Here is a 27,244-nt window from a genome sequence, read left to right on the forward strand (position 1 = left end):
AATCACAGACAACCCTTAAACCCCATATCACATCATCTGAAGGTATTGGTATACCTCGCAGCTCAAATGAGCATTTATATTTTTTAGTCCCAGTATTTCCTTTTAAGGATTGTCCATCAACTAGATATCGTGACGGTTTGTATTTTCCACCTCTGTCACACATAAGATGACACTTTAGTAGCTTGCCACCTTTTAAATTAGCAGAATTTTTAATAACCACGACAATACTATTCTTCAGACCAATTGTCTTTACCCAATTTATCATATCTTCTCTATTTTTAAATATCTATATAAAAAAATATAACAACGATATAAGTATGACATTACCAATCTTAATATAATTTCTCTACTTATAAAATAAATAATGAATATGCATAAAACAATAATAATAACTAACCTGATATGTGGTAAATTTGACTGTATAATCGTGATTGTTGTTGGAGATATCTCCACTAGGAACATCATTCTCAATTGACCAACTATCTGAAAATAAACCCAAATAGTCATTCATAGTTTCCTTCTATGAATTACGAAGAGTAATGACTAAGAAGATAACTATGTTTTAGGAAGAGAGAAGGAGAGGTTGAGAGGAAGATAGCAGTGGAGGGAGGTGTGAATGAAGAGTGACTAAAAATGAAGTGTGAGAGGAGGATTTAAAGGGAGAGATTTTGACATGTGTCAAGAGTGATAGGTGGGTAATTTAAGGGGAGGGGAGGTTTTGACATGTGTCAAGAGTTGGAAGGAGGATCATTTAAAGTGATGAGAGATTTTGAGATGTGTCAAGGGTTGGAAGGGGGGTAATTTAAAGGGATGAGAGATTTTGACATATATCAAGGGTTGGAATGGGGATAATTTAAAGGGAGGAGAGGTTCTAACATATGTCAAGCGTTGAAGAGGAGTAATTTAAAGAGAGGGGTGTTTTGACATGTGTCAATGGTTGGAGGATAGGTAATTTAAAGAGGGTGAGAGATTCTGACATATGTCATGTGTAAGGGTTAGAGGGAGAGATGATTTAAAATTAGAGAAGGTTCTAACATGTGTCAAAAGTTGGATGAGGACAATTTAAGTGCTGAATCAAAAAGATAATTTAAAAGAAGGGAGAGATTCTGGCATATGTTAAAAATTATATAAAATAAAAAAATTTGATAAAAAAATAATAAACAAAATTGATTAAAGAAATAAAACTAAATAAAAATTAAAAAAAAATTAAAAAAATAATAAATAAAATTAATTAAAAAATAAAACTAAATAAAATTTAAAATATATATATATAAGTATTAATGAAAAAATAATAAATAAAATTAATTAAAAAAATAAATCTAAATAAAAATTAAATAAAATTTTAAAATATATATAAGTATTAATGAAAAAATAATAAACAAAATTAATTAAAAAAATAAAACTAAAAAAAAATTAATAAATAAAAAAAATATATAAGTATTAATGAAAAATAATAAACAAAATTAATTAAAAAACTAAAACTAAATAATAATTAAATCAAAGAAAAAAAATCAAAGGAAAAACAAAAAGGGTAGAAACAGGATTTGAATGGGAGAAGAAGGGGGGGATTTACTTTATCACCTCACCAAATATTATATGGACATATAAATAGGTATGCACGAGTTAAATAAATAATTTAATTAAAATATTAATAAGTTTTTTATGAAATTTTTTATTTTTAAAAATAATATGATACAATTAACCAGGAAAGTCCATGACACGCAACGTGTCAGACACCAAATACTTGATTATAAAAATAAAGAATAGTCCAAGCTATTTATAATTCAACTGCCTCCCTCACCGTCGCTGGGCGGAAGCGCCGCCGGCGGTGGCGGCGGCCGAGGTGATCCTGGCATACAGTAACTGATTCCACACGTCCGGGAGGCCCGGCACGCACCAGTGGATGCAGTCGGCGTAGACGGCGGGGTTGGCCTGCTGCTCCGGCGTCATCACCGCTCCCTGGCGCGTCGTGTACACGGACGTGTGCGCGTCCTTCCGGAACTCCGACATGGTCGTGATGTCAACGAAGGCGACAGGCACCCGCTCCGTCGACCGCGCCGCCCTCTTCGCCTGCTCGAACATCCCCATGTCCGTTCCCAGGAATATTCCGGTCATGTTCCTCAGCGGCGTCGTCTCCCTGGCGCACTTGACCCCCTCAGTGCTCCCCCAGTCAGATCCCCTGCACCGCCGCCGCCCATTTCACCAAACCAATCAACATCCTCAATCCACCAAAAACATTTGCAGAAAAAAAAAACAAATCGCAGAGGTGTCCAATAAGAGAAATTAAGCAGACAGCCGGGATTGACGACGATAGCAGCCTCAGAAATTTCAACAGGAAAAAAGGGAAACCATATCCGTGTGTTCTCTATTTTTTTCTTTTTTAATTTTATTGGTACCAAATATCCGCGTGTTCTTTGATTCATGATGCAAAAGGTTGGAACCGTCAACCCAGCGGCCCCCTCACCCCGGCCCCACAAGTATGAGAGGGAGTAAATCACGGTGAATACGGGCCCAGCTATGACATGACGATCTTAGGTGTTTAGCACGGACAGATATTGATGTTATCGTAATTGCTGCCGCAGACCTTCGACCTCCCGACTCATGATGCAAGAATATCATGTCATAACCGGCTGATCCCGCCCGTGGGGGCTTGCGTGTTCTTTGATTCATGCACGTGTTCAAGGTGGAGCTGTATTTATTGTTTCTTACCAATACGTGATTGTATTGTATTTAACAAAGGTTGCACTTAAACTTATGGAATTTTTAAAAGACATATTTAACTTTAAGATTTCTTAGGAGCATGTTCTCATTGTGCATCTTTTGTCAATTATTACGGTGTTGTATTTCAAAAAGACTATAATGATGTTATATTTCAAAGAACAGTATTACTGTTGAAAATCAACACCACTAAGAGGTTAGTTTTCAAAATATCATTGTGATATTTATTTTTGAAAATCAATACTAAAGTGTTATTGATTTTTTAGGCATCAACATCATAATAGTTAATTTCAATATCACAATGGTATTAATATTTAATCAACATAGTGGTGTTGATTTCTTTAAATACAGTATCTTAGTTACGAGGAGGGGTAAAATGAAAAATAAATGTAAAAATTAAGTGGTATTTTGAGAATTCCAACAAATAAGTTCTGGGAATGTCGAAATAAATAGACAAAATTCTTTAGTTTTCACCTGAAATGGAGAGGAGACATGCTCATGAAGAACACGACGGTACGAGAAGGGTCCACGTTGTCGTCCAGCCAACGGGACCACGTTTGGAGAACTCTCTCGTACGCTCGTGGCCTCGCCACCTCTTCGTACTCCGTCCAGTTCGTCGCCGAGCTCTTCCTGTTGAATAGTAATTAGTCTATTCATCGCCGGAAAATTAATTGCGTTCGGCTACTCACCGGACTTTCATCGCCTCCGTATTCATCCACCAAATGTAGGTGTTGAAGACGAGGTAGTCGACTCCCTTCCAGTGCGCCGCGTGCTTCTCGATCGCCTCCGGCCTTATGATCCGATCGCGGATGCTGTGGATGCGTGGGTCGTCGGAGTTCGACTCCACCAGGAACGGCGCCCAGTAGAATTCCACCGTCGCGTTGTATTCCTGTCAAGATTGGATTTTGAAGCGCTTAGAGCTCGGTTTATTAATAAATTAACCTGATTTATTAATCAAAATTGGATCTTTAACCACAACCTCCGTGATGAAGATTATACGAGAGCCGTCCCGTTGGAGCCCCTTCTTCCCCGGCGGGATCGCCGACTGCACCATGCACACCATCGACTCCCACTGGTTCCGGTTCAGAGAGTCGCCGACGAACATCAGCCGCTTGCCGCGCAGCCGCTCCAGCAGCAGTTTGGCGTCGAACCTTGACGAACAAAGTTGTGATCGGGATAAAAAACTTTTTATCGGAAATTGTTCGGTTCCGGTGGCCGTACCTTGGCAAGGAGCAGTCTTTGGGCTGCCACCGCCACTTCTGGTACGCGTCCTCCTTCCTTCCGTTCTTCAAGCACGCCATCTGCGTCGACACGAACTCGCACTGCTCCTCCCGGTACAGAGGGTAGTTCACGTCGTCATACACCCACTCGCCGGTAGTCAGATCACACGTCTCCGGCACGCCGACCACTGGCACGTTGGGCACTTCGGAGGCCGCCTCGTCGTCGGCCGTTTCTTGAACTGACGTGGTCGCATTCACTTCTCCATTGGCCGCCGCCCCGTCGACCGTGATGAGCCGTTCCTGCACAGCCACCACTGCCTCCTCGCTCTCATTTCCCCTCTTCTCCCCCTCCGCCTCACCGTCGCCGCGGTGACTCAGCCGGGTCGTAACAAGCCGACCAGGGGACACCTCGTCCGGCGAGAAGTACTCCTCCGTCCTGCGCCGGGCGACGGGGTGGTCAGCAAGGGTACTGACGTCCTCACCATACATGACCAAGGCGAAGACGGCTAGCATCCCGACCACAAGAAGGACATGCAAGTTGCCCCCTCGCCGGATGTTGGGCGTCCCCGCGTGCTTCGCGGAGGTCACTGGCGTCTTCCGCCTGAGGGAAAGCACAACTCCGTTCAGCATATCGCCACAGCTAGCTGGTGATAGACGAAGACGAAGACCAGCAATTCACCAAGAAGAGGCGATGGAGCAGGTTGTATGGTTGAGCTAGTTTTAACTATCGATGGCGATGGAGGGAGGAGAGAGGAGGCTTTATTTCTTCCATTATAATACGCGGTAGGTGTGGAGTTAGTTTATCTTTCTCTGATCATCAACTCTTCCTTCTCCAAAATTAAATTCATGGTTCGGTCATCCATGGCGCACAAACGGAATCAACGTGGCATGTCACATGTGGATCTGCATGATTCGACGGATGAGCAATGGAAAGGACAACCAATTGCGATGCGAGAATATGATGCAATTGGAGCTCTCTTGCTACTGGGACGAAAAGGACTTGATGCAGAGTATTCCCGACTGCATCGTCAGACAGCCGTTTTCCGTTTTGCGTCTGATTTGGGGCTGTAATTAATTTTCTAAATTTTTATATTATATTATTGATTTTTAAAGTATTTTTAAAATATACATTTTTAGTTAAACTGTCCGGTATATAATTAGTTATTTTCCATTAGCGATGTTTTAATCTTTAATGTATTTCTTCTCCGAAACTACGAGTTTGATTTTTATAAATCCTCAATGTCAATATATTTCGGATTTAGTTTCAAATCTATGTAAGTTCTAGATGTATTAGAGTAGACACGCTACCGTTCATCTCAAACAATTTAGTATCATGAACCCAATATTTAGAGACAAATATCTAAATCATGGGAGAGAGGCATTTTGTTAGCACAACAGATTCAATAAGATATTTTATATCCGTTGAGAAATAATCCTGAGATTTATTGGAGTAAACATTTGTACCAACTACCTCAACTTATAGAGGCTCATGTTCTAAATTCATTGTAATAAAAAATAATTGCACTCATCCTAAATTTCTCATAGTCCGTCCCATGAAATTCCATTATAAATTTAAAAAATAATGAACCAGGTAATACTAAATTTTGAATAACCGATTTGGCCCCACAATTTTTCCACCGACCGTCAAAATAAATCAAAAAGAGCTCGTGACGAATGACCCAGAAGTCAAAAATCCATACAAATATATCATAATTAAAAATCAAATCACGAATACTTGAATGATAGCTCGACAGGTATAAACTTTAAACAGTTCTTAGGTGGCGTTTGATTTATGGGTTTGGGAATTAGGGAATGGATTCATTTCCAAACCTTGTGTTTGGTTGATGGGAATGGAATCAAGATTTTGGAATGAACCCCAAAAACTTGGGTATGGATGAAACCCACCACCTCCCTGAATTTGGATGAAACTCACTCTCTCTCTTTAGTTTTGGACAAAAATACCCTTAGTGTATTTGTTCAATTTTTTTTAATTTCACACTCTCTCTTCTTATTTTCTCTCATCATATTTTCTCTCTCCCTATTTTATCATCACATTTTCTCTCTCAACATATTTTCTCTCTTCTCTTTCTCTCTCATCACACATTGTCTACCATTTTCTCTCTCTTCATTTTCTTCCATCACACTTTCTCTCCCATTACACACTTTCTCCTTATTTTTTCATCATACTTTCTCTCTCCTCAATCTCTCTCAGCATACTCTCTCCTCATTTTCTTTAATCATACTTTATCTCTCTTCATTCTCTCTCATCACACTCTCTCTCCTTATTTTCTCTAATCACACTTTTTCTCTCAGCGCACTTTCTCTCTCATCATACTTTCTCTCTCTCCAGTCTCTCATTTTATCTTTTCATTTTTTCCCATCACTCATTCTCTCTCAATCCACTTTCTCTCTCATCATACTTTCCCTCTCCTCACTCTTTCATTTTCTCTCGTAATACTTTTTCTCTCTTCATTTTTTTCCATCACTCTTTCTCTTTTAGCACATTTTCTCTCTCATCATACTTTCTCTCTACTCAGTCTCTCATTTTCTCTCATCACACTTTCTCTCTCTTTATTTTTTCCCCATCACTCTTTCTCTCTCAACCCACTTTCTCTCTCATCATACTTTCCCTCTCCTCACTGTTTCATTTTCTCTCATCATACTTTCTCTCTCTTCATTTTTTCCTATCACACTTTCTCTCTCATCATTTTCTCTTATCGTATGTTTCTCTCACATTCAACTTTCTCTCCCATCTAATTTTTTTTTTATTTTCCTGTAAAGGTAAAAAAGAAAATTTAGGTTTATTCCGATTTAAAATATTTAACTAACCAAACATCATTTTTTAAAAATGATACCCAAACTCATACCCATTCCCATTTCATAATACTATGATACTCATTCACATTCCGATTCCTAGGAGAGAACCAAACATCCCCTTAGTCTTTCAGTGTACATAGGAGAATTTTAAATTTAGATTCCAAAAGAGTTCCTCGTCATAGTCGATTTGGAGATTTGATAAGTAATGAAATTTATAATTTAAGCGGACAAAAGATGAGGTAGGTCAGGGATGATTATAAAATTGGTTAAAAAAAAAAGTTATTCACCTAGCATATGGCAGAGGATGAATGTTTAGACAGTCTGAGGCTTGAAGATTAATAAAGTTCTAACAAGTCATCCTCCTTCAGATGATTTCTCTGTCGAACGCTAAGTTCTACTATGTAGAATTCGAGGACTCACTTCTTCGAACCGCTCGGTACAATAAGCATTATGAAATTCTGACATCATCATAGCCCTATTGTTTACACTCCACATCTCCGGAGAAAGAGGAGCAATACATGGTTCTTGTAGCTTTTGAATCAGAAAACAATTTCAAGAATTCCCTGTGACGGAGACTAGTATGTTCCTACACTGAATGAATGCTTCATTAGAAGCTGCTGCAAGTACAACACGATATATTTACAAGTTATTGTGACGACATGAAGACTTTGTGTGCGATTGTTCAAGGCCTTTCGTGTGTGATTGTTTATTTCTATTTTTCCTTTGAAGCGTCTTCCAGAGCAGAGGCTTTGCAGATCGGGCAGATGTTCTTGATCAGCAGCCACTTCTTTACACAACTGGAATGGAAAATGTGTTTGCAGTTCAATTGCCCAAGAGTTTCGCGATCTTTATATTCTTCCTATTTTGCAAGACATACCAGATGCTAGAGTTAGAACAAAAAAGTGTACCAGATTTAAATTCAGTAGGTTCTGCGTTAACTTACCAGGCATATTGGGCAGCCATCTTCTTCATGGTCATCTTCAGTCTGATCCGAGCAGAAAAGTGTCTCCCTCAAGCAACTTCTGATGGCATCTACAGATAAACCAACACTCACATAGCCTATTCTCTCCTCCAAAGCAAGCAATTCCTGTACGAAATAATAGGATATTTCAGGAACTATGAACACAGAAAAGAACAGGAGATTGAAGATGCAATTAATTACCTCATAGCTCATGTTGTCTATGTCCAGTCGCATACCTCGGTGTTGATCAATAAAATGCATTGGATGGTAAAAGGCAGAGTGATCCATCACAGCTACTCCCTGCAGCGTCAATTTGCATGAGAGCAGTGTTTATGGTAACAAACACATATATGCTCCTGGAGCTGAAAGAACATGATAAGTCATAAGTTACTGAAATTCTGACCTCGGCCATCTGACTAATACGAGAAGCATCCTCGTCCAAGAATGAAAGGACTCTGTTAGAACGACTTGTTCTTCCATATCTCCCATTATTCCGATGAACTAGTGACAATGCAGTTGGACGCATGGCGCGCACAGCAGATTCCACTCTCTGCAATCTGGAATCTTGTGTTATTGCTAAATCCATGGCCATGTAGCTAGGATTCACTCCGTGAGCTGTTCGCTGATCATGGATACTTAGAGACACCATCCTACCTCGTGATGAGTCACCATACTGCATCGGCAGAATGGAGCGGTAGCCTCCACTAATGTCCATATTGTTAGTGGTGCCACAGTTTGCAACAAAACTATGGTTGATATCATGATTGAAGGAGCTAGTTTCTGCAATTTAATAAATCAATTAAAACATAAATTTGTATTAGCATTTTCAAAAGAGAACATTGTGTTATGCAAAAAATAATACTAAACTACTCAAATTTAAACAAACCTGAAGAAGAGGACCTCGTATTAGGATTTATAAATATGTCATGATTCCACTGGCCTCCCATGTTGGCATTTGGAGTAATTGTAATTGATTGAACTTGATGAGATAAGTTGGTACTTGATCTGATTCCAGATGAGATGTTCTCCAAGTGAATAGTTGTATCATACCGACTCCTAACGTTTCTCTGAGAAGCATTCCTAGAATTTGATGAATCATGACTACTACAACTATGAATAAAGCTAGCAGGATCACAAGGCCAGCGCTGTGAATCATAAGTAGGTTTTGCCTGTGAAATTTCAGTTGAAGTTGTTGCATTGGAAGAACTTCCAGCATGGTAATATTTGTTTCTGTTTTCCCTTTGAGGAAACATGAAGTTTGCGGGATCTTTTCTTTTATAAGGTGCTCGTTCATACTCCATTTGAATGACTGGATTGGCATTCCTCCTAATATCCCCCATTGCATATTGGTTATGCAAAAATCCATGCTGCATAGTATGTTGTGGATGTTGACTAATGATTCCACCATAAGGAAAATGTGTATATTCATCATAAGATGTTTCTGCATTAGCTGGCACATTCGCTGGAACCTGACAATGAAAATTGCCAGATTGATGGTTATATGGCCCCAAATGAGGGTTGAAATGAGTGACCAGGTTCACTCCATTGGTTCCAGTATTTTCCACTGGAAACATAGAAGAATTTCCTGAAACCAAAATCATGTTACTTGACGATTTCCAACTTTTCAGAGTAAAAATATGCATGATAGTGCATCAAAATGTGTATATCACCCAAGTTCAACTGATGATCATGCTGCTGATGATTCTGCATCCTCTCACGATCCGTTTTGTACATGTGACTTGGATGACTTGAGTGCCTCTGGTCCATACTACCTGTTTCCATCAAAAGGTAAGTTAGCTTCAGGAAAAGAGAAAATAGGGCTTCATGCATGGATACAGCCTTAAGGTGAAATGAAATAGGTGGGAAAATGGCCACAGAAACGAGTAAAACTAGGTATAAAATTTGGAAGTCTAAATGAAATCAGTTAATTATGGAAGTCACAAAATAGAGACAATAAGCACATTACTAAGGTGTCAACAAAGACCGTTTAAATTTGTTATGTTTCTGTCCAGAATCAAAACCAATTGGAAAACGGCAATAAAACATATTCCACTCGTGTAGCCACTGTGAATTAGCTGTATTAAGTAACACAAACCTTAGTTTCAGCCCAAATTGAGACAAAGGAACTTGAACAAGATGGAACCCAATTTAAGACATTTAAACCTAATATATGTCTAGTTCCAAATAATTACTAAATTTAATTTGAAATTTGGGTCAATTAGAGATTTGATATGACATTAACTATGTTATATAAAGTATAAATACTTTATCCATTTAGGATGGGAGTGACAAAGGTACCCAACATTGTTCATAGTTATGTATTTAATCTTGTATTTAACACTTTATATAAGACAGTTATTGTCATATCAAGTCTCTAATTGACCCAAATTTCAAGTTAAATTTAGTAATTATTTGGCACTAGACATATATTAGGTTTAAATGTCTTAAATTGGGTTCCATCTTGTTAAAGTTCCTTTGTCTCAATTTGGGTTTTAAATGTGAGACAACTTTGGTAGAAGTTTAACCAAATTTGGTTCCATTCTTAGTTAGTAATTATGGATTATTTACTAATTTGATTGAGTCCATTAGGTTTCAGATTATTTCTTCCTTGAATATTTTTTAGTTTATTTTCAATCTACTTTACATAATAATATTTTCATTTGTGCTCTAGTCCAGATTCACTTAAGTTTATCAACCATAATGCATCAATTATTATTATATCTGTGTGTTTTGATTCACTTTCACCCTACAATTTTTTTTAGTGTTAGAGTAGGTGGGTTAGGAGCTTATTTATCCCACATTAGAGGTGTCAAATAGGTTAAGCTACTTGCAACCCAACCCAGTAAAGTCTTGAGTTTTGCTCGACATGACCCACCAAAGATCGAGTCATGTCGTGTCAGGTCGGCATGGACGATGAGTTGGGTTGGGCAACAAGGGCTTGGTCCACATGTCAGATTGAGCATAGCTTGCGCCAATTTTGCCCAACTTTAACCTAAAAGAATCAAATTGACTTCGAAATTTAATAAAAATCCTAAAATTTCTCTAAATTTCTAAAAAATTATTGTTTATTTTTTCCCTCTTTTTGACCAATTTGTGCTCTTTACAAATATACTCAACATGCTACAAATCAGAACTTAGACTTACAATATTTCTTAATCTTATCATGAAATATCAAAGAAAAAATTGAACAAATCAGCCATCATGCAATAAGAATGCAAGATATTCATTTCACAATTAAAAGATTTAACTAAAATTTTTGTTAGTTGTATCTTTTTGTTATCATTTATGGCTTTAGAGCTTATAAGCCTAGGGAGTTAGTTCCCTTTTCAACTATTTGCCCCTGTACTAAAATTTATATTGAGCTAATGTCAGACACACATACTGACTATTCTAGTATTCTCTTGTTTTAGAAGAAAAGGTTATATAAGGTAGTTTTTGAAATAATAACTATCTTATTAAGAGCATGACTAAGTCCTATGGATATTCTTGAAAATTATAGTTTATTTACAAATTTTTATGATAACTATTTTATCAAGAGTATGATTAACTCCTATAGACATTCTTGAATATTATAGTTTATTTACAAATTTTTGTATGGGTTACGGTCTTTTAAAAATGGCCTTGACCCCCTGCTATTAATCATAATAACATTTCTTCTTTGTGAGTTTTTATTCTGTGTGAGAGATCATTTATTTCATTGTACGAATTGTTTAGCCTCATAACTGCAACAAGTGATAGTAGATCTCAATGTGAGTTTGATTCGCCTCCATGGCACACCAATATATAAGTATTACATAAATTAATACTTAAATCCATGATCAAATTTCAGCATGCTGACATCCTTCATACTATTATGGGTTTAATACATCATATAGTGATCAATCAATAAGAGATCCAAGACCTACTTGTATCCATATTTTGAACCACCTCCTATTTTAGTGCACTTATCAATTGAGATACATATTAAATATATAGATTAAAAAGACATCCCGATGCACGAAATAGGGTCCTGAAGAAAGGTCAGAGCACATTGGCGCAACCTTACTTTGCATTTTGTAAGTGGTTATTTTCACGACTCGAACCCGTGACCTCAAGATCGTATGACAACAACTTTACCATTACGTCAAGGCTCCCCTTCTATATTAAATATAGATTAGCCAATTCAAAACACTAAATGTCTTGACAACATGTATTGAGCAATGCAGAACTTACTATGAATGAAGTTTTATTTCCACAAGGTAAGTATTAGTTAACAAAGAAGATAATGCAGAGTTGGCTCAACTCTCCTTATAAGGTTAAAAAAACTCTCAACTTACATCTCCAAAGAGAAAATCTAAATTATAAAAGTCCAGCTTATTCTGAAGTTCTTAGCTTTACTGTTGCACACACAGACAACTTTCAATTAAAATAAAGTTGGAAATTAATTTATTAGATTGGTATCAAGGCATGAAACATTAAATGCTACCAATACTCATGACCCACAAATAAGATTGCCTGATTAAAGGAACACATATCTAGATGAAGATATTATAGGCACTATGATGAATACTATTCTGCAAAAGGTGAAATCCTAGATGAAGATATTATAGGCACTATGATGAATACTAGATATACTATTTGGAGGATATTTAATGAGTACTTAGTGAATTGGTAGAGAATCCAAAAATAAATGAAGATTTTGGATTAGTAACCAAAGAGGATAGTAGAATTTTTGTATTTTATTGAACTTATTTGAAACTAGATGTGCCATCAACTATTCAAAGATGTTGACTACTAGAACATGGTGAAATAATAAAAATGTCTGACAACATACCTTTGTGCTTATAGCTATTTTGCATCTGGATGATTTCTTATACTCAGCCTACCTCAAGGAGAAAACCTCTAAATTCTGGAAGAGCTAGAGTATTTTAAACCAATATTTAATATTAAAAAAACTAGGCCAATAAAAGTGAATAAATTAAAGCTATGATCAATGCTCTATTTTGGACTACTAATGCAATTGTCACAACTGGTACACATGCAGTGCAGTCTACCTTGCAGGACTAAGGATTCGATTCTTTGGATGGAATATATGAGAGAAAAGAGGGAAAAGATCACAAAATATAAATAAATAATAGAGAATCCCTATGTAATTTTGTGATATTTTCCCTCACATATTTCATCCAAGTAATTGGACCCTAAATGTCCTTATCACAAATTACAAAAGAACCTGAAAGAAATCAGTTGATGCATACCCTGAACCACCTGCAAGTCTGTATCATAGAGAAATTATCAAAAGACCTGTAAAGTAATTTTGTACTGCAAATATCATTGTGTTGAGTACTCACAAATATCTGACATGACGTAATCGTAGATCAATTTGACAATTCCATAACATTACAGCATATCCATGAAGAAAATTTATTTGATCATTTTTCCATTCAAGGATCCTGGACCATGCACTGGTACATCCTATATCTAATAAAACAAATACCAAGCAGCATGATATGTTGTTGAGGTCCCAGTTCTAGATGCATTGGCTATTGGTTTATCATTATGATAAGTTTTATCTACATAAAAAAGCATTTTTGTAGCACTACTTTGGTGTAGAACTAGGATCATAGAATACATACCTCAATGAAAATAACTGACCAGAAACTGAATAAACATAACTTCATTGTGGCGTAACCATCAACCTCTGAACTTGCTTCTAAGAAAGTACAAGAAGGAATAATATCATGCTTATGCATGCCACACTAGGAAAACAAGAATGTACCACAATACCAAACATGTTCAAACTTTTTCTATCTTATACTCACTTTGTTTTATGTGTTATCTGTTTTGTTGCTCAAAAATAGTCTTCTCTCCTCCTATATAACTTAACAATATTAGCTTGAATGTGTGGGTGAATGATATGCATCCTGTCATTCTAGAAATAATCAATGCGTTTAATCATAAATCTTAATCATTTCTCATAAGTGTGCCTAGAAATAAAATGATAGGTTCATAGTCAATGTTTAAATAGTTCATATTAAAAGAAGTGGTCTACAGTTGGTGCAGAGACACAAGCGTCTGCTCGTCAGCATGGTTTCATCACATTGCATAGGCATATATGCAGTATCATTAATTGATGGAATCAACTATGCTGCTGTATATGATTTGGATTCTGATAGGCTTAGGCGAAACCACTATGTAAATATTTATTTAACCAGTACAAGTACATCCCTCCTGTAACTACTAAAAGGCAGGCAAATCTAATTCATCCTTCACATCCATCCTACAAGAAATAGTGGAGAATATAGCTATGACAAACAACAACCAGATACGACTATCTTTTCATTGGGTAGCAGCATAATATAGTGAATATAGTGGGTAGATGACAGACATCAAACCTTTTTTCCATCTACCTCTCTAGATTTTCCTTCCCCTTAATCCTTCATTACACTTCTGGAATGCCTCTCTTATAAAGCTTCCACTTTATGCCCTGCCCTTTTTTGTTCCGTGATGTTATTTAAGGTTAAGAGTGACGATATCTACGAATGGTTAGGAATCAATGATGTTCAAATAGGTCATTATCCTATGGCTGTGGTTTAGATAGAATTAGTTATTTTTATGAGTGCACATATAAACATATGTAATTATCCTTTATGAAATTATCCGACCCAATATTCCATACATAAATTTCTGTTTCAGTTATGTGTGACTATTACATTTTTGTTTCAATATTGCTGTGTCTAATTATGTTTATCCTATGAGAGTTTCTCCAGGTCATGTAACAAACTACACATACATAGTATCTATGGTCCTGCTTGAAGTGTTAGATAAAAATATGATAAAATTAGTTATCTGGATGGAGTAAGTCACTTTAAGAGTGTTTATGTTTATGTTGATTCTATAAACATATGTAATTATCATTCATGAATGATAGTGTTACTTTACAATGTAACTTCAAATACAGGTTCTTGGTAACTGAATCATACTTACCTGTCTAATATACATTTTATATATAGGTGGAATGTCATTGTGAATGTTGGAACTTGGGAAGAATAAAATATGGTGACTAGAAAGGACATAAGTTCTTGACAAAGAGTTTCTTTGATGATAAACTTCACTAAATCAAACAACAGCAGTGCATACCATGCATACAAAGTTGGAATGACCGTCAATGTTTGGAACTTGGAAAGAATAAAACAGAAATGGTCAGCAGACAACAAATATGAGTTCTCAACATGAGTTTCGTTCAAGATAACACTCCCCATAAATGATGTCAGTATATACTGTGTACTTTGATAGGCCTCATCACCACACTTGCTGTGAACAATAGCAGGATAATGCTCTAATAAATGTCCAGCTAATAAAAAAAAAGAAGAGTCTTAGCAGCTACTCTATTTTGAAGGCTGACTAGATTATGATTATTGACTATGCTGTCTGGCAGAACCATGGGAAGTGTGAAATACCTTGAAGATCCATTTTCAAGATCATTTAAATAACATGCCAAGAACATTACTACTGTGCAGATTTAAATTTCAAACTTCTATCAGTATACTTCTGTAACAAACCTCATTTACATTGTACAGTATGTCACCTCTACATAAACAAAGAAGACAAAACAGCCTTCTATATGAAGCAAGTCCAAGCAGACATCATGTGGTGGCTCACATGATAGCTCAGTAGGATACTTCCTAATGGATTGCAGCACCCAAAAAAAAAGATTTATGCAATATTACATAATAATATTATGATGGCCTGTTGCACTCTGAGTTATAAACAATTAGCTATAGGCTCCAAAAGACATCTTTTACAAGACAAGTCTCCATTTCTTCAAGTTCACCTGGTCTTGTTATGCCCTTCCACTGCCCTGTTAATAATTCTTGTATGTTGATTCTTACACCAGTCGAACAGAAGAAAGTATAAATCATGACAACTACAAGAAGAACCTCAACATTTATTGCCATTCCACTGTCATGGCCTACAAGCCAGCCAAAATTAGTTCATCCAGGACAATTCATTTAGTTCACCTAAAGATATGCTAAGAGAGACCTGAAAGTTTAATGCTTTCCTTAGCCATTGGCTCCAGCTATGCTATACAAGCATATACATGTGAAGAATCAGATAGATCCAAGGTCTGAATTACTGTAACAAGTCAGTAGATAGATATGAAAGTTGTTTCTCCTTCAGATTTACAAAGAATTATGAAGACAACCAGAGGAAATTAACCTCAAAACCATCTTTATTGCAGCAGCATCACATGATTTTTGTAATGATCCATGACTATCATCATTGATGCAATTGACCTCATCTATGCCAAATGTTTGTGAGTCAAGATAGACGAGATACCTACGGGATTCTATAGTGCAACCCTGACTTAAATCCCTTTCTAGACATAATAGTTGAAGGCCCAATCAAATATATTTTCAAATAGAACCACTGTTGCCTGTACATCACAATCTCATAGGGATAGAAATCCAAAACCCAGGATCAATATTGCAAAGCCTCAAAACCTTATCTGCTCATGGTAGAAAGTGATGACGAGAATTGACAATTCCATATCCTCTTCTTCATGACCCACTAAGGTCAACAAAGTGCCTGCAATAGCAGTGATAGTTCAGTTGAATATGGTCAGAATGTTACTTAGTAACCCAACCCAATGAGGTTAACCTAAGAACTACAATTGAGGATAAATCTCTCTTCAAACAAACTATTAATCTAAGATGTCTAGGATTTAGGATTAGCTACTATGGAATTACTGATTTTAATAGAAAAAGATAGTATATCATTGAAGAACCCATCAAGATAAGCTAACAGACTTTACCTGTTTACCCAACAATATCTTCGGTGTTCGGCATTCAAACCACCAACCACCACATATTCTGCATAACAAGAATTTTTTGTACAAACTAGTGCCAAAGCAGCTTATGTGTGAATTGACCAATAAATTGCATATTAGTCGAGCATCAACCAATTTGTAAAGTTTTGTTAAGCCTAATGTGCCCAACAGACATCAGAGCAAGAGATTCATCACTTGGTTGAGTGAATAAACTAGGGATTATTTGTTGATAACGCAATATTCCAGCTTCCAAGTTCTAATAAATCTCAAAAACATTTCTGTCAAGCATTGTACTTATAAAGCTAAAGATGGAAAACCACAATCCACAATCTGTCAATAGAAGGTTTAATTGCATCTGTTACAGCCATAACTATGCAGTTTAATCACATCATACAATGGACACATACATGATTAAATTGACTAAAGTAGAAATCATTGAAATAGAAGATGGTTCTTTTTCATATTTAGTTTGTACAAGAATAAGAATGTTCCTATGACAATGGATAATATTAAGATAGTCAATCCAAGTGCCCTAGAAATTAATAGTTGGAAAGAGAAGACTTTTTTGGATTAAACCAAATTAAACAAAAATAGAACTTATCCATGTTCATGAATCTATGAGCCCTAGTTTTAAGTCTAGTTCCTTGTCGGTCAGCATTTGCAAAATACTTCATTCTGCCCATCAGTCGACACATGAAATAGTTGGCACTTGTGAGTTAGAGAACCTTCGCATGCACGGCACACGCTCCTCTCCTCCCCCTTCAAACACCAACACTAGCTTCTCTCTCCCCTTCTCCACATGAGCACCTTTGCACATCAACCATCACAGTAATGCAATCAGCATAGCATCACAATCTCATAGAATAGCTATCTCACAAGCACTTGCATTGACTCCTCTCTCTGCATTAATCCTCTGCATCAAAGCCATGCTGAAATTCTAGCTCCTCCCTATGTGTGTTGGCCCAGATAAGTCCTTTCCTACTCTTCTTCCTCTTCCTTCAACAACATTGACACTTGCACTCTTCTCCTTCCCCTTATCCTCCTTCAACATACCGCAAGCACTGATTCCGCAGGCACTGTCTTGAATGAGTTGGAGCCTGAAACTTGGCTCAGCTCTTGCTTGGTTTTATGATTTTCTTCTAGCAAGTTAACCAGAAATGTCAATTCATGTTTTAGAATTCATGTTTTACAAGAGAATCTGTACAAGTTCCAAATTTTTTTGCAAAAGAAAATAAGCAGGCGTCCTTGTTATTTTCCATGAGAATACATGTCATATACAACTTAATGGATTGATCATTTCTATTTTGATATTGTAGCTCAAGGATGTTATTAACAATAGTAAGCCATAACATTATTTTTTAAACAATAGTGCATAACCTTACCTAGGGACACAATTTGTATGACTTTATGAAAAAAGTAAATTGCCTACTTACTCTCAACGAGAAAAAAAAAAAATACTATGTTAACATAGACAATCACACTTTTACTACTCAACTTAAATAACCAGTTGTCATGACTCAAGAGATGGTGCTAGAATATTGTCTTCATCATCAATCTGTGTTTGTCCCAACTATTGAGTTGGCTACATGTTCATAGGTTTGCACAAATTTTAACACAAGCTACCTAGGCCTGATGCTACTAGAATGTATCCCCTAAAATGCCATCAATGCCCATAAGATAAATCAAGATTCTAAATACAAAATTTGAATGTATCACATTCTACGACAGAAATCTGAAAAAGAATACTTAAATACATTTTTAAAATAAAAAATAACTTAAATTCTCAATTTATTGCTGTTAATAACATGTATTGATGCATTCCAATATTATTACTGGAAATGAATGACTGATTTCTGAACTTGAGTTTCAGGTGAAGAAACTGTCAAGAAATTGAAAAATATATCTACAAAGGTATCCAAATCCAGAAAGGTGAGCGTGGTGTAAGGTACCAAAGGAAATAATACTGTTTTAACTAGAACTGATGAAGCGATGACAATTGAGATAATTTTTAACATAGTACAAAAGTTTGGAACAGCATGTCAAAGTTTAGAGTAGTTCAAAGTTCTTCCTTTGAAGCCTCTGGATGGGTTGCCTCTCAGACTAACAAAATTCAACTCAACTAGGAAGCAGGATTGTAGAGGATGCAGATCTTATTTATACTCTGCTCTGGTTTAGCTGACTTTAGGCAAATATTGGAGTTTGTTGGAACTGGGTAAGACATCAAAAGTTTGAGTACATGAATACTTGGGACATAGCTTGAAGGAGAAGACGTAACAAATGATGCAAGTGTTGAAGAGATTGTCTCTTATGTCTAATTTCCTAGGGAATTAAGGAAGCTTAATAATGGGATATGTTAAACAAATGCAGTAGCCTTCAAATATATTGATCAATTTTATTTCTTAAACATGAGACCTTTATTATTACAGAACAGAAATAAATTGCTTTCACCTTAAAATGACCATGACATTGGAACACTGCATAAATTGTGATGCTTCCTGGTCTTCTAACATAGGATTGATTATATGGGGTTGATTTCTGCACTGATAAGGAACTAAATGGAGCTTTGTTAGCAATGATAAAAGTTTACTCTTGTAGATTTTGAGATATGGACTATGCATCAAGGTTTCCAATTTTCATTAGGGTTAAGTTTATGCAGGGAAGGGGCAGCAGAAGAAAACTCACTTGGGGATAAGCTTCTCCAGGCGCTAGTCACTGCCTCCAACTATTTCCTTGGGCAGAAATGGCAGGATAGAAGGGAGAGGGTGAGAAAACATTCTGCCTCTTCCCAATGGAAACATTCTAAGGGGAAATCAGTTGGAAACATTCTCCTTCCTTGGACTTATCAGTACGGATAATTCCCTTAATTAATTTTCTCAAATTACTTGTTGTCAACATATACCCTCCTTCCAAGAATGATGAGTCAGTCAGACACTGTTGTGACATGACAAAGCCGATTCGTAAAAGCTTTGGCAATATAGACTCTTATGTCAACAATCCTAGGAAACTAAGAAGAATTAAAGTTAGAAGTCAACTACGACACAGTCTTAAGTATTCAGATAAGCAGCGCATGAATGTACTTTAATTTACTAACACTATGGGTAGTTCAAACCTGGAAAATACAAAAATGCAGCGACATCAAAATCTTCTTCAGTCTTTTAATTATATAAGACATCAAAATTGCATAAACCGATAAATGGACTTCCCAGCCCCAGAAACAACTGGAAATTCCGGCAAGAAAATGAAATACTAACGATCCATATAAATCCCAAACAAATTTGGGCTTCCCTTTATTCATTATCCAAATTCTCAACACATGAAAAGCATAAACTAGCAACAAAAGGAAATAAGGACGGTAAAGACCTCATCCACGGCGAGCGATTAAAATTCCATTCGGTTACCAGTAAACAAAATAAATCAACACAGATAAGGGAAAACAATCAATAAACTACAGAAGCAATTCAAAAGGAAGAAACAAACGTAGGGAAACATGTACCGAGTGGGTTTGATTAACGAACGACAAATATAAATCAGGTGACGAATCGACGATCTCTTTTGTGCGCGCGACGAAGCGTCGATCGGATCAACGCGCGTCGAGAAGAGGAAATGATCGAAGAGGAGAGGAAAGGAGAAGAGAAGAACCGATTAAATTGGGGAGAGAAAGCGAGTAAAACGTTCTCCCACGCCTTCCGCACTGTTTCTTCCCCCTTTCGTCTTTGTCTATATACACCGTACCCGTCGCTGTCAGGAAGAACAGGGCAAAAAGGAAAAGATTTCGAAGACACGTGGCAAATGAGACTGGATGCCCAACCGGGGCGAGGTGCGACCGGGTCCGGTCTAGGCCGAACTTGGGTTTAGTGCGGTCTAACACTCTGTCCTGCTTATGTGTGTCCGTCAAATACTTTTGTTTAAATAAAAAAAAAATTGAGTATGAGAATATGATAATCAAATTTATTTTACTGAAAATACTTATCGCTTAAAAGAGAAATAATTAATCACGTAACAGCGAAGTTAGAATAATCAATTTCTTATAAAATTTTTTTATCGATCATCAAGATAATCAAGAAATATTTATGATGGATGGTCCAAAAATTTAACATTCCTTTAATTACAAATCTCATTTGATAAAAAAATCTCTATAAATACATCATACTTGAGAGACAACTAAATATTCTTATCATTGTATCATAGTCTGGGGCTACTTATCGCTTAAAAGAGAAATATAGAATGAATGACAATTTACCAAATCGTGTAGCTAGTTTTGTAAAATTTCCAAATCATGTAGGCATTTTGGAAATGTCCAAATTGTATAGACTTCCATGGTAATATTCCCATTTTACCCTTGACATCCTTACGCGTGTCTAAAGCATGAATTAAATGAAAATTTGAGGCATGTCACTGACCCACTTATTGTTTTCTCATAAAAAAATCCCAACACCTCCTTGCCCCCGCTTCGTTGACGAAACTGGAAATCCTAGCACCCATTGGTGAAAATAACATAAAAGACAACTTTTAATTGATCTGGCCTAGTCCATTTAGTGTTAATCGATGCTTTTACTAGGCAAGCTCAGGCCTCATTGACGAAACCTTGAATGGTAGGCCTCAGTGCTTCATCGGTGACCACATTATCTCCCATTGGTACAAGGCTTCCATCCCATCAGCTGGTGTTTGTTCGCTAGAACAAGCAGTTCCAAGTACAAGGTGATCGAATGCTAGTGTATTAATAATATTTCAAATGTTGAAAAATCCATCATCTACCGAATAATTTTTATTAGTTAAAAAAATGTAATCAAAATATGTATACTTAGTTTAAGTTAGTTTCACAAATTTTATGTGATTGAATTTGCGGAAGCAATATGATAATGGAAAGTAAACAATCTTAGTGAAAAAACTATAGTATCTCAGGACTATCATCAGCTAGGAATGATGTTTACAAATGCTTTGATGTGTACAATCAAATATTTAGTTTGTATTTAAGTTTGTTATATATATTCATATGAACTGGCTAAAAAGTGGTACTTAATTTGAATGTTATTTGTTTATTCATTTACAAAGGTGGAATGTTTAATTTATATACTGTAGGAAATTCAAACATCTATATCAACAACTGAAAAAATTATATATCGAGTATAAATTACATTGGAGGAGTAAATTAGGTCATTTTATAGATTTTATTTGTCAAACTTTTCTAAATGGTAAGGAAAAGAGCAGTTACGAGTGAGACTAGATGAAAAACACATTAGTATTATACGTAGTAGTCCCTTTGTGTCTTTCCTTAACATATCAAAAATTTCACTTCGGAGATTATTAGTTAATAGTTTTGAGAATTGAGATTTAGAAGATAAAATATTTAAATTTTACAATGTGGGTGTGACCTTCACAATCAAAGACAAGACATAACACTATTGCTCAAAATCCCAGATAGAGGCATGACTATAAAAATGAATTTGAAGGTTGCTTTTAGAAAATTGTATACCAAATATTTTACAAGCAAAGAACTTGATCGATCAAGATTGGAAGACCTAATAAAGAAATATTATCTAGGAGTTGATTCAGATAAGGATATTAGGTTGTTTTGTAAATCGTATATTTTGTATTTTTTTTCTATTTTATTTGTTTCTTCTATTTATAAGATACCTATAGGAATTATAAATATTATTGATGATTTCGACAATGTAGGAAATTATAATTGGGTTAAGATAATATATAATTATATAGGTAGGAAATTATAATTGGGTTAAGATAATATATAATTATATAGGTCCTTAACTCTCAATATTTGGAGAAGTGTTTGCAACAAAAACTCCTAGCCATACTATTACGATGTTTTATATGAAGGGAGTTATGGGTATACTTAATGTAAGTCTTGAATATTTAGTTAGTTGTTTGCATAAGTAGATAATATAATCCAATTATATATTTTTGTCATAGGCTTGGTTTCTTGCATATGTCCCTATTCAACGGGCAACTAGTATGGTAGGACCCAAAATATACTTCGAAAGGTAAATCCCATCTCATATGGGAAGACAACCTTTCTTGAATTCATCTATAAACCATTTTACCATTTTATTGATGTATATAGACTGTGAAATACTAAGTAACATTTTTTTCTATCTCTATATACCTTAATCTCAAGGATATAGGTTATTTCTCTCATGTCTTTCATGGAGAATATTTTAGACAACCAAACTTTAACTGACTTTAGAATGGGCACATCGTTTCCTATAGATAATATTTCATCAACATATAACAATAGGAACATGACCGCACTTCCACTAACCTTCATGTTTATGTAGGGTTTGCCCAAATATTATGAGAAATCAAACTCCCATCCATGTTGGTTTTCTTCTTGAAAATCCACTTGCACCCAATAAGTACTATACCTTCAAGTGGGTCCACCAAGTTCCAAATTTAGTTTATCATACATGGAATCCATTTCCGATTTTATGGCTTTCAAACCATCATTCTCTTTTTGAACTTTTTAGAACTTCTTCATGAGTATACTTCTCATCCTTAATGAGTAATCTCTTCTGAGAGCAGTAGGTGAGGATGCATTCTCCGAAGAGGGAACAATAGGTGCTGATTCGACATAGAGTTTCAGCGAAACTCAAAGTCAGGACCGAATAGTCTAGAGACTATCAAATGTTATCATGCTTTACTTATTATTACTTGTTTCTAACTCTATGATGCAGGTGATTAAGATTGCAAGGTTGTTAAAATAGGTCTCTAGGCACTCGGAGCTTATTCGGGCACCTGAACATCTTAGTGCCTGAGGAGGGAAGCAGGTGCCTGGGTAAGGGCCTTCGTGGATTCCTAGCGAGGCACCCGGATAGTCCGAGCACCTAGAGTTGCTCCAGGAGCCCGGACTCACAAAACTCATCATCACGCTGAGTTGGAGTGTGATGACTGGCCAACCCATATTAGCTGTCTAGGGTCCGGAGGGGGTCCAAGTGGCCAAACATGGATAAACTTTGAAGAAAAGTTTCGATGAGAGCTCTCCACGTCAGCACAGTCCAGGCCCCTGGGAGGGGATCCAGGTGCTTGGACGGGGCTATAAAAGGAGGGTTTAATCAGCAGCTTTAACACATCAATTCAAAGAAGTTTCTCTCCTGCACGCTACTTAGAAAATGCTCATACGACACCCAAACGCTGCTCCGACGACCGAAGGCTCGCAACTTCTGATCTTTAAAAGTTATCAATATAATTTTATTTACTATTTTTAAAATTATTGTAGTTCTTATACTCTATTCGTGTAACCTTTTTCGAACTACTAGTGGATTATCCATCAAAAACATTTAACGAGTGTGGGCCTTGGAATAGGAGTCATCACAAGTTTTGAACTAAGTAAAACTTGGTTATGTTAGTGTGTTGTTTTACTTTCCTTTTCTTTATTCCACTACACTTACTCTTTACGCGAGTGTTTTCCGAAAACATAGAAAAGCTACGAGCACTATTCGCCCCTCTAGTACTTTTGATCCTACAAATTAAACGTGTCCTACTAGATCTATGAAGAAGTGGTGTATAAATAGGTTCATTTGTTATCTCATCCAAATAGTAATCAGCTGTGGTTTCTTATTAGGCATCTCTTCTTTGTCTATTGGAGTCACTTGAACTACTCTTAGTTAAACCTTACTCCCACTATTTTTCTACAAGAGAAACTATTTATCTAGAAATACAACATGTCTTTAAACAGACACCCTTTATTTTAAGGGATGATAGAATTCGTAATCCTTAGTTTCCTTAGGGTAACTAATAAATAGACACTTATCAGACTTAGCATCCAACTTATCTAATATTATCATCTTCACATTAACAGGATAACCTCATATCTTCAAATAAGATAAATAAGGATTTTTTTACTAGTTCATTTCATAAATGGAGTAGTAGAGACTGCCTAAGTTGGAACTCTGTTTAACAAGTAAACAGTTGTCCAACAAGGTTTGATTTTTTTCCTTTCTAAAACACTATTGTGCTATGACATGTGAGGCGGAGTCCATTAAATAATATTCCATTATTTATGAGATAATCTTGAAATTCTTGAATTAAGTATTATTCATCACTTCGATCGGATCGAAGTATTTGAATACCTTTGTCAAGATGTTTCTATACTTTATTTTTGAATTCTTTGAACCTTTCAAATGCCTTTGATTTGTATTTCAATAAATACTCATACCTAAATCGTGAGTGATTATCGATAAAGGTGGTGAAGTAGTTATAACCTCCTAGTGCATAAGTTGACATGGGTCCACACACATCAATATGTACAAGGTCAATACTGTTGGACCCCGTGGTTGTTTTGATGTGATCAATCAAGTTAGGTTAGTTCTAGTTTAGTTTTGATCCCTGTGTCAAAGTGTGCAAGAGCTTAGGAGCACAGGAAATCGAGCAAAAGACACAACTAGCGAGAATGATGGCACGGTAAGGGAGCTGACAGGCTCGGTGCATCCGACGGACGAAAGGGCTGCGGAAGAGTACACCGATGGATAAGAAGAACGTATGCGGAGATCGAGGGACGAGAAGCCGGAGTGGAAGCCTGCTCGAGGAGAAGGTTGGAAACTGAGTTCGGGTGAGCCCTATTCCGGATGGCCGAAATCACCTAAGCGAGTGGAGCCGGAGTGGAAGACCTAGATCGAGGCGAGCAAAATCGGAGCAGAAGGTCCATACCAGAAAAAGTCAACAGGGTTGACTTGAGGGTCTGGGCGCCCGGACCCATTCCGGGCGCTCGAAGTCCCCCGGAGTTCAGGCGCCCGGAATTGAAAAGTTATCAACATCGACGTAGACATTGACTGTTGCATCGGGGATAGATTTCTATCCCCCTCTAGGCACCTGGAACCCTTCCAAGCGCCCCGGCCAAGGCTATAAATACAGCCTTGGTCTAGAAGCTTAGAATCAACTCTCTTGTACTAACTTCTAAGCAACTTCTTAAGTTTTTCTTGTGTAAAAGGCTTCTCCGCCTTCAGAGAAGAAGATTCTGATTGAGCTTTACAATCGCCTTGGATTAATAACCACCTAGGTTATAATCAAGTCAATCCCTGAGTCTCTTCTTTAGTTTTTTCATTTTTATTCTTTTATTATTGTTTCACTTTAAGACTTGAGAGAACGAGAAGGGTATTTTTTTTTTGTGTTTCAGGCAATTCATCCTTCCCCTCTTGTCGGTTCGCTGCACCAACAAGTGGTATCAGAGCCCAACCACATTAGAAGGATTAACCGCTGACTGAAGCATCAAGATCAAGACGATGGCCGGCGCAAGCATTCACTCTCCATAAATTCGACGGAGACTTCGGACAATGGAAACACCGGATGGAGGTATTTTTCAAAATAGATTTTGAAATTCTATTAATAATGAAATATTATTTTGTAGTTCCAAAAGATAAAGGAGAATACCAATGGACGAAGAAGGAACAAGTCGACTTCATGGCGAACGACAAAGCAAAGTTCCATCTGCTCGCCGTACTTTTGCCCCAGGAGGTCAATCAAATCAGCAGCTACAACTCCGCCAAAGATCTCTGGGAAAAGTTTCTAGATCTTCATGAAGGCACCTCGGAAGTAAAGTTAGCACTGCGAGACATTCTCCGAACCCAGCTAATGAACCTGAGGATGAATAATGGAGAAAAGGTAGCGCAACTCCAAGCACGAATCAAGGAATTGATCACTAAGTTAAATAATCTCAGAGAATCGATAACAAATTGAGATTCAATCTGGTACGCGCTCAACGCCTTCCCGAGAACTCCAGAATGAGCATTCTTAGTAGATGCATACTACATCTCTAAGGATCATGAGGTAAGTATGCTAGAAAATTTATTTTCTACTTTTGAACTTCATGAATCTCAAATTGCAGAACCTAAAGAAACAGAAAAGTCAAATCTCAATATTGCCATAAAAGCCAAGATGGACGATCTTGACTCCCAAGCATCGATCGATGAAAAAGAAGCGGCGCCACTGGTAAGAAAATTTAGTAAATTTATTAAAACTAATAAATTCAAATCATAGTCAAGAAAGCAGTATCAAAACAAAAGGACGGTCCGTTGTTATAACTATAACGAAGAAGGACATATCAAGGATGACTGTCCAAAACTGAAGAGCAAAGATAAATAAAAGAACAAGAAACCAGCTTGGCCCAAACATAACCTCAAAGCCATGTGGGATGATTCATCATCCTCCGAATATGAAGTCGAAGCCTACGCCGAACTTGCCCTAGCAGCAATTCACCAAGTGGATGATGAGACAAGCTCAGAGATGAGCATCAATGAAGGGGGAGGATCAGAAGAAGAGAGTTGCGATGAAGGGGGAGCATCAGAAATTGAGGTAAGTGAGGTACGTGCTCTATCTCCAAAGCAATCTTTTAAGTTTATTAAAGTTTTGACAAAAGATTTAGTGAAATCAGAAAAAGAGATTGCTGATTTAAAAAGACAGTTAGATAATTTAAAAGTAGAAAATAATAAATTAAAAATGCAAGTTGAAAGTTTGAGAACAAATGCATGCTTAAAACTAAATAACTTTCAAAAATCAAAGCTTAGAGTTTATGGAAAGTTAAATTGATATATTAGAAAACATCAAGGACAACTTAAAAAAATTTCCAAAAGATATATACCTCATAAATTTTTGATTAACCCAGTAGGAAGGAACCTATATTGGGTTCCAAAATTTTATTTAGATTAAACATGTTTTTAATTAAGGCTTTCAAAAAAGTTAAATGTTTAAATTCCTTAAAAGACTTTGTCTAGA

At 36.5% G+C, this 27,244-nt stretch overlaps 2 protein-coding genes across 23 annotated transcripts; both read right to left on the reverse strand.

The window, feature by feature from the left end:
- Positions 1-1,684: 1,684 nt before the first annotated feature.
- LOC122006035 (protein trichome birefringence-like 28) lies at positions 1,685-4,718 on the reverse strand. The gene is made up of 5 exons (XM_042561332.1): positions 3,940-4,718; positions 3,698-3,869; positions 3,408-3,607; positions 3,193-3,348; positions 1,685-2,179 (listed from the first exon to the last, which is right to left on the reverse strand). The coding sequence occupies exons 1-5, from the start codon at positions 4,566-4,568 to the stop codon at positions 1,798-1,800; spliced, it is 1,539 nt and encodes a 512-aa protein (XP_042417266.1). The 5' UTR covers positions 4,569-4,718; the 3' UTR covers positions 1,685-1,797.
- Positions 4,719-7,203: 2,485 nt separating this feature from the next.
- LOC122006036 (probable E3 ubiquitin-protein ligase HIP1) lies at positions 7,204-20,235 on the reverse strand. 22 transcript variants are annotated; one of them, XM_042561336.1, is made up of 11 exons: positions 20,016-20,235; positions 13,515-16,281; positions 13,044-13,405; positions 12,951-12,968; positions 12,530-12,604; positions 9,387-9,488; positions 8,603-9,301; positions 8,120-8,496; positions 7,918-8,016; positions 7,699-7,842; positions 7,204-7,614 (listed from the first exon to the last, which is right to left on the reverse strand). In XM_042561336.1, exons 5-11 carry the CDS (start codon positions 12,552-12,554, stop codon positions 7,468-7,470), a joined length of 1,593 nt encoding a protein of 530 aa, XP_042417270.1. In that variant the 5' UTR covers positions 12,555-12,604; positions 12,951-12,968; positions 13,044-13,405; positions 13,515-16,281; positions 20,016-20,235; the 3' UTR covers positions 7,204-7,467. The 22 variants fall into 22 exon arrangements, with proteins under 22 accessions (XP_042417270.1, XP_042417273.1, XP_042417279.1 ...); XM_042561339.1 differs by having other exon boundaries at positions 12,530-12,613; XM_042561345.1 differs by adding an exon at positions 16,508-16,565 and having other exon boundaries at positions 12,530-13,405; positions 13,515-13,565; positions 16,197-16,281.
- Positions 20,236-27,244: the final 7,009 nt, after the last annotated feature.

The sequence above is a fragment of the Zingiber officinale genome, chromosome 7B (assembly GCF_018446385.1).
Source record: "Zingiber officinale cultivar Zhangliang chromosome 7B, Zo_v1.1, whole genome shotgun sequence".
Lineage (NCBI taxonomy): Eukaryota > Viridiplantae > Streptophyta > Magnoliopsida > Zingiberales > Zingiberaceae > Zingiber > Zingiber officinale.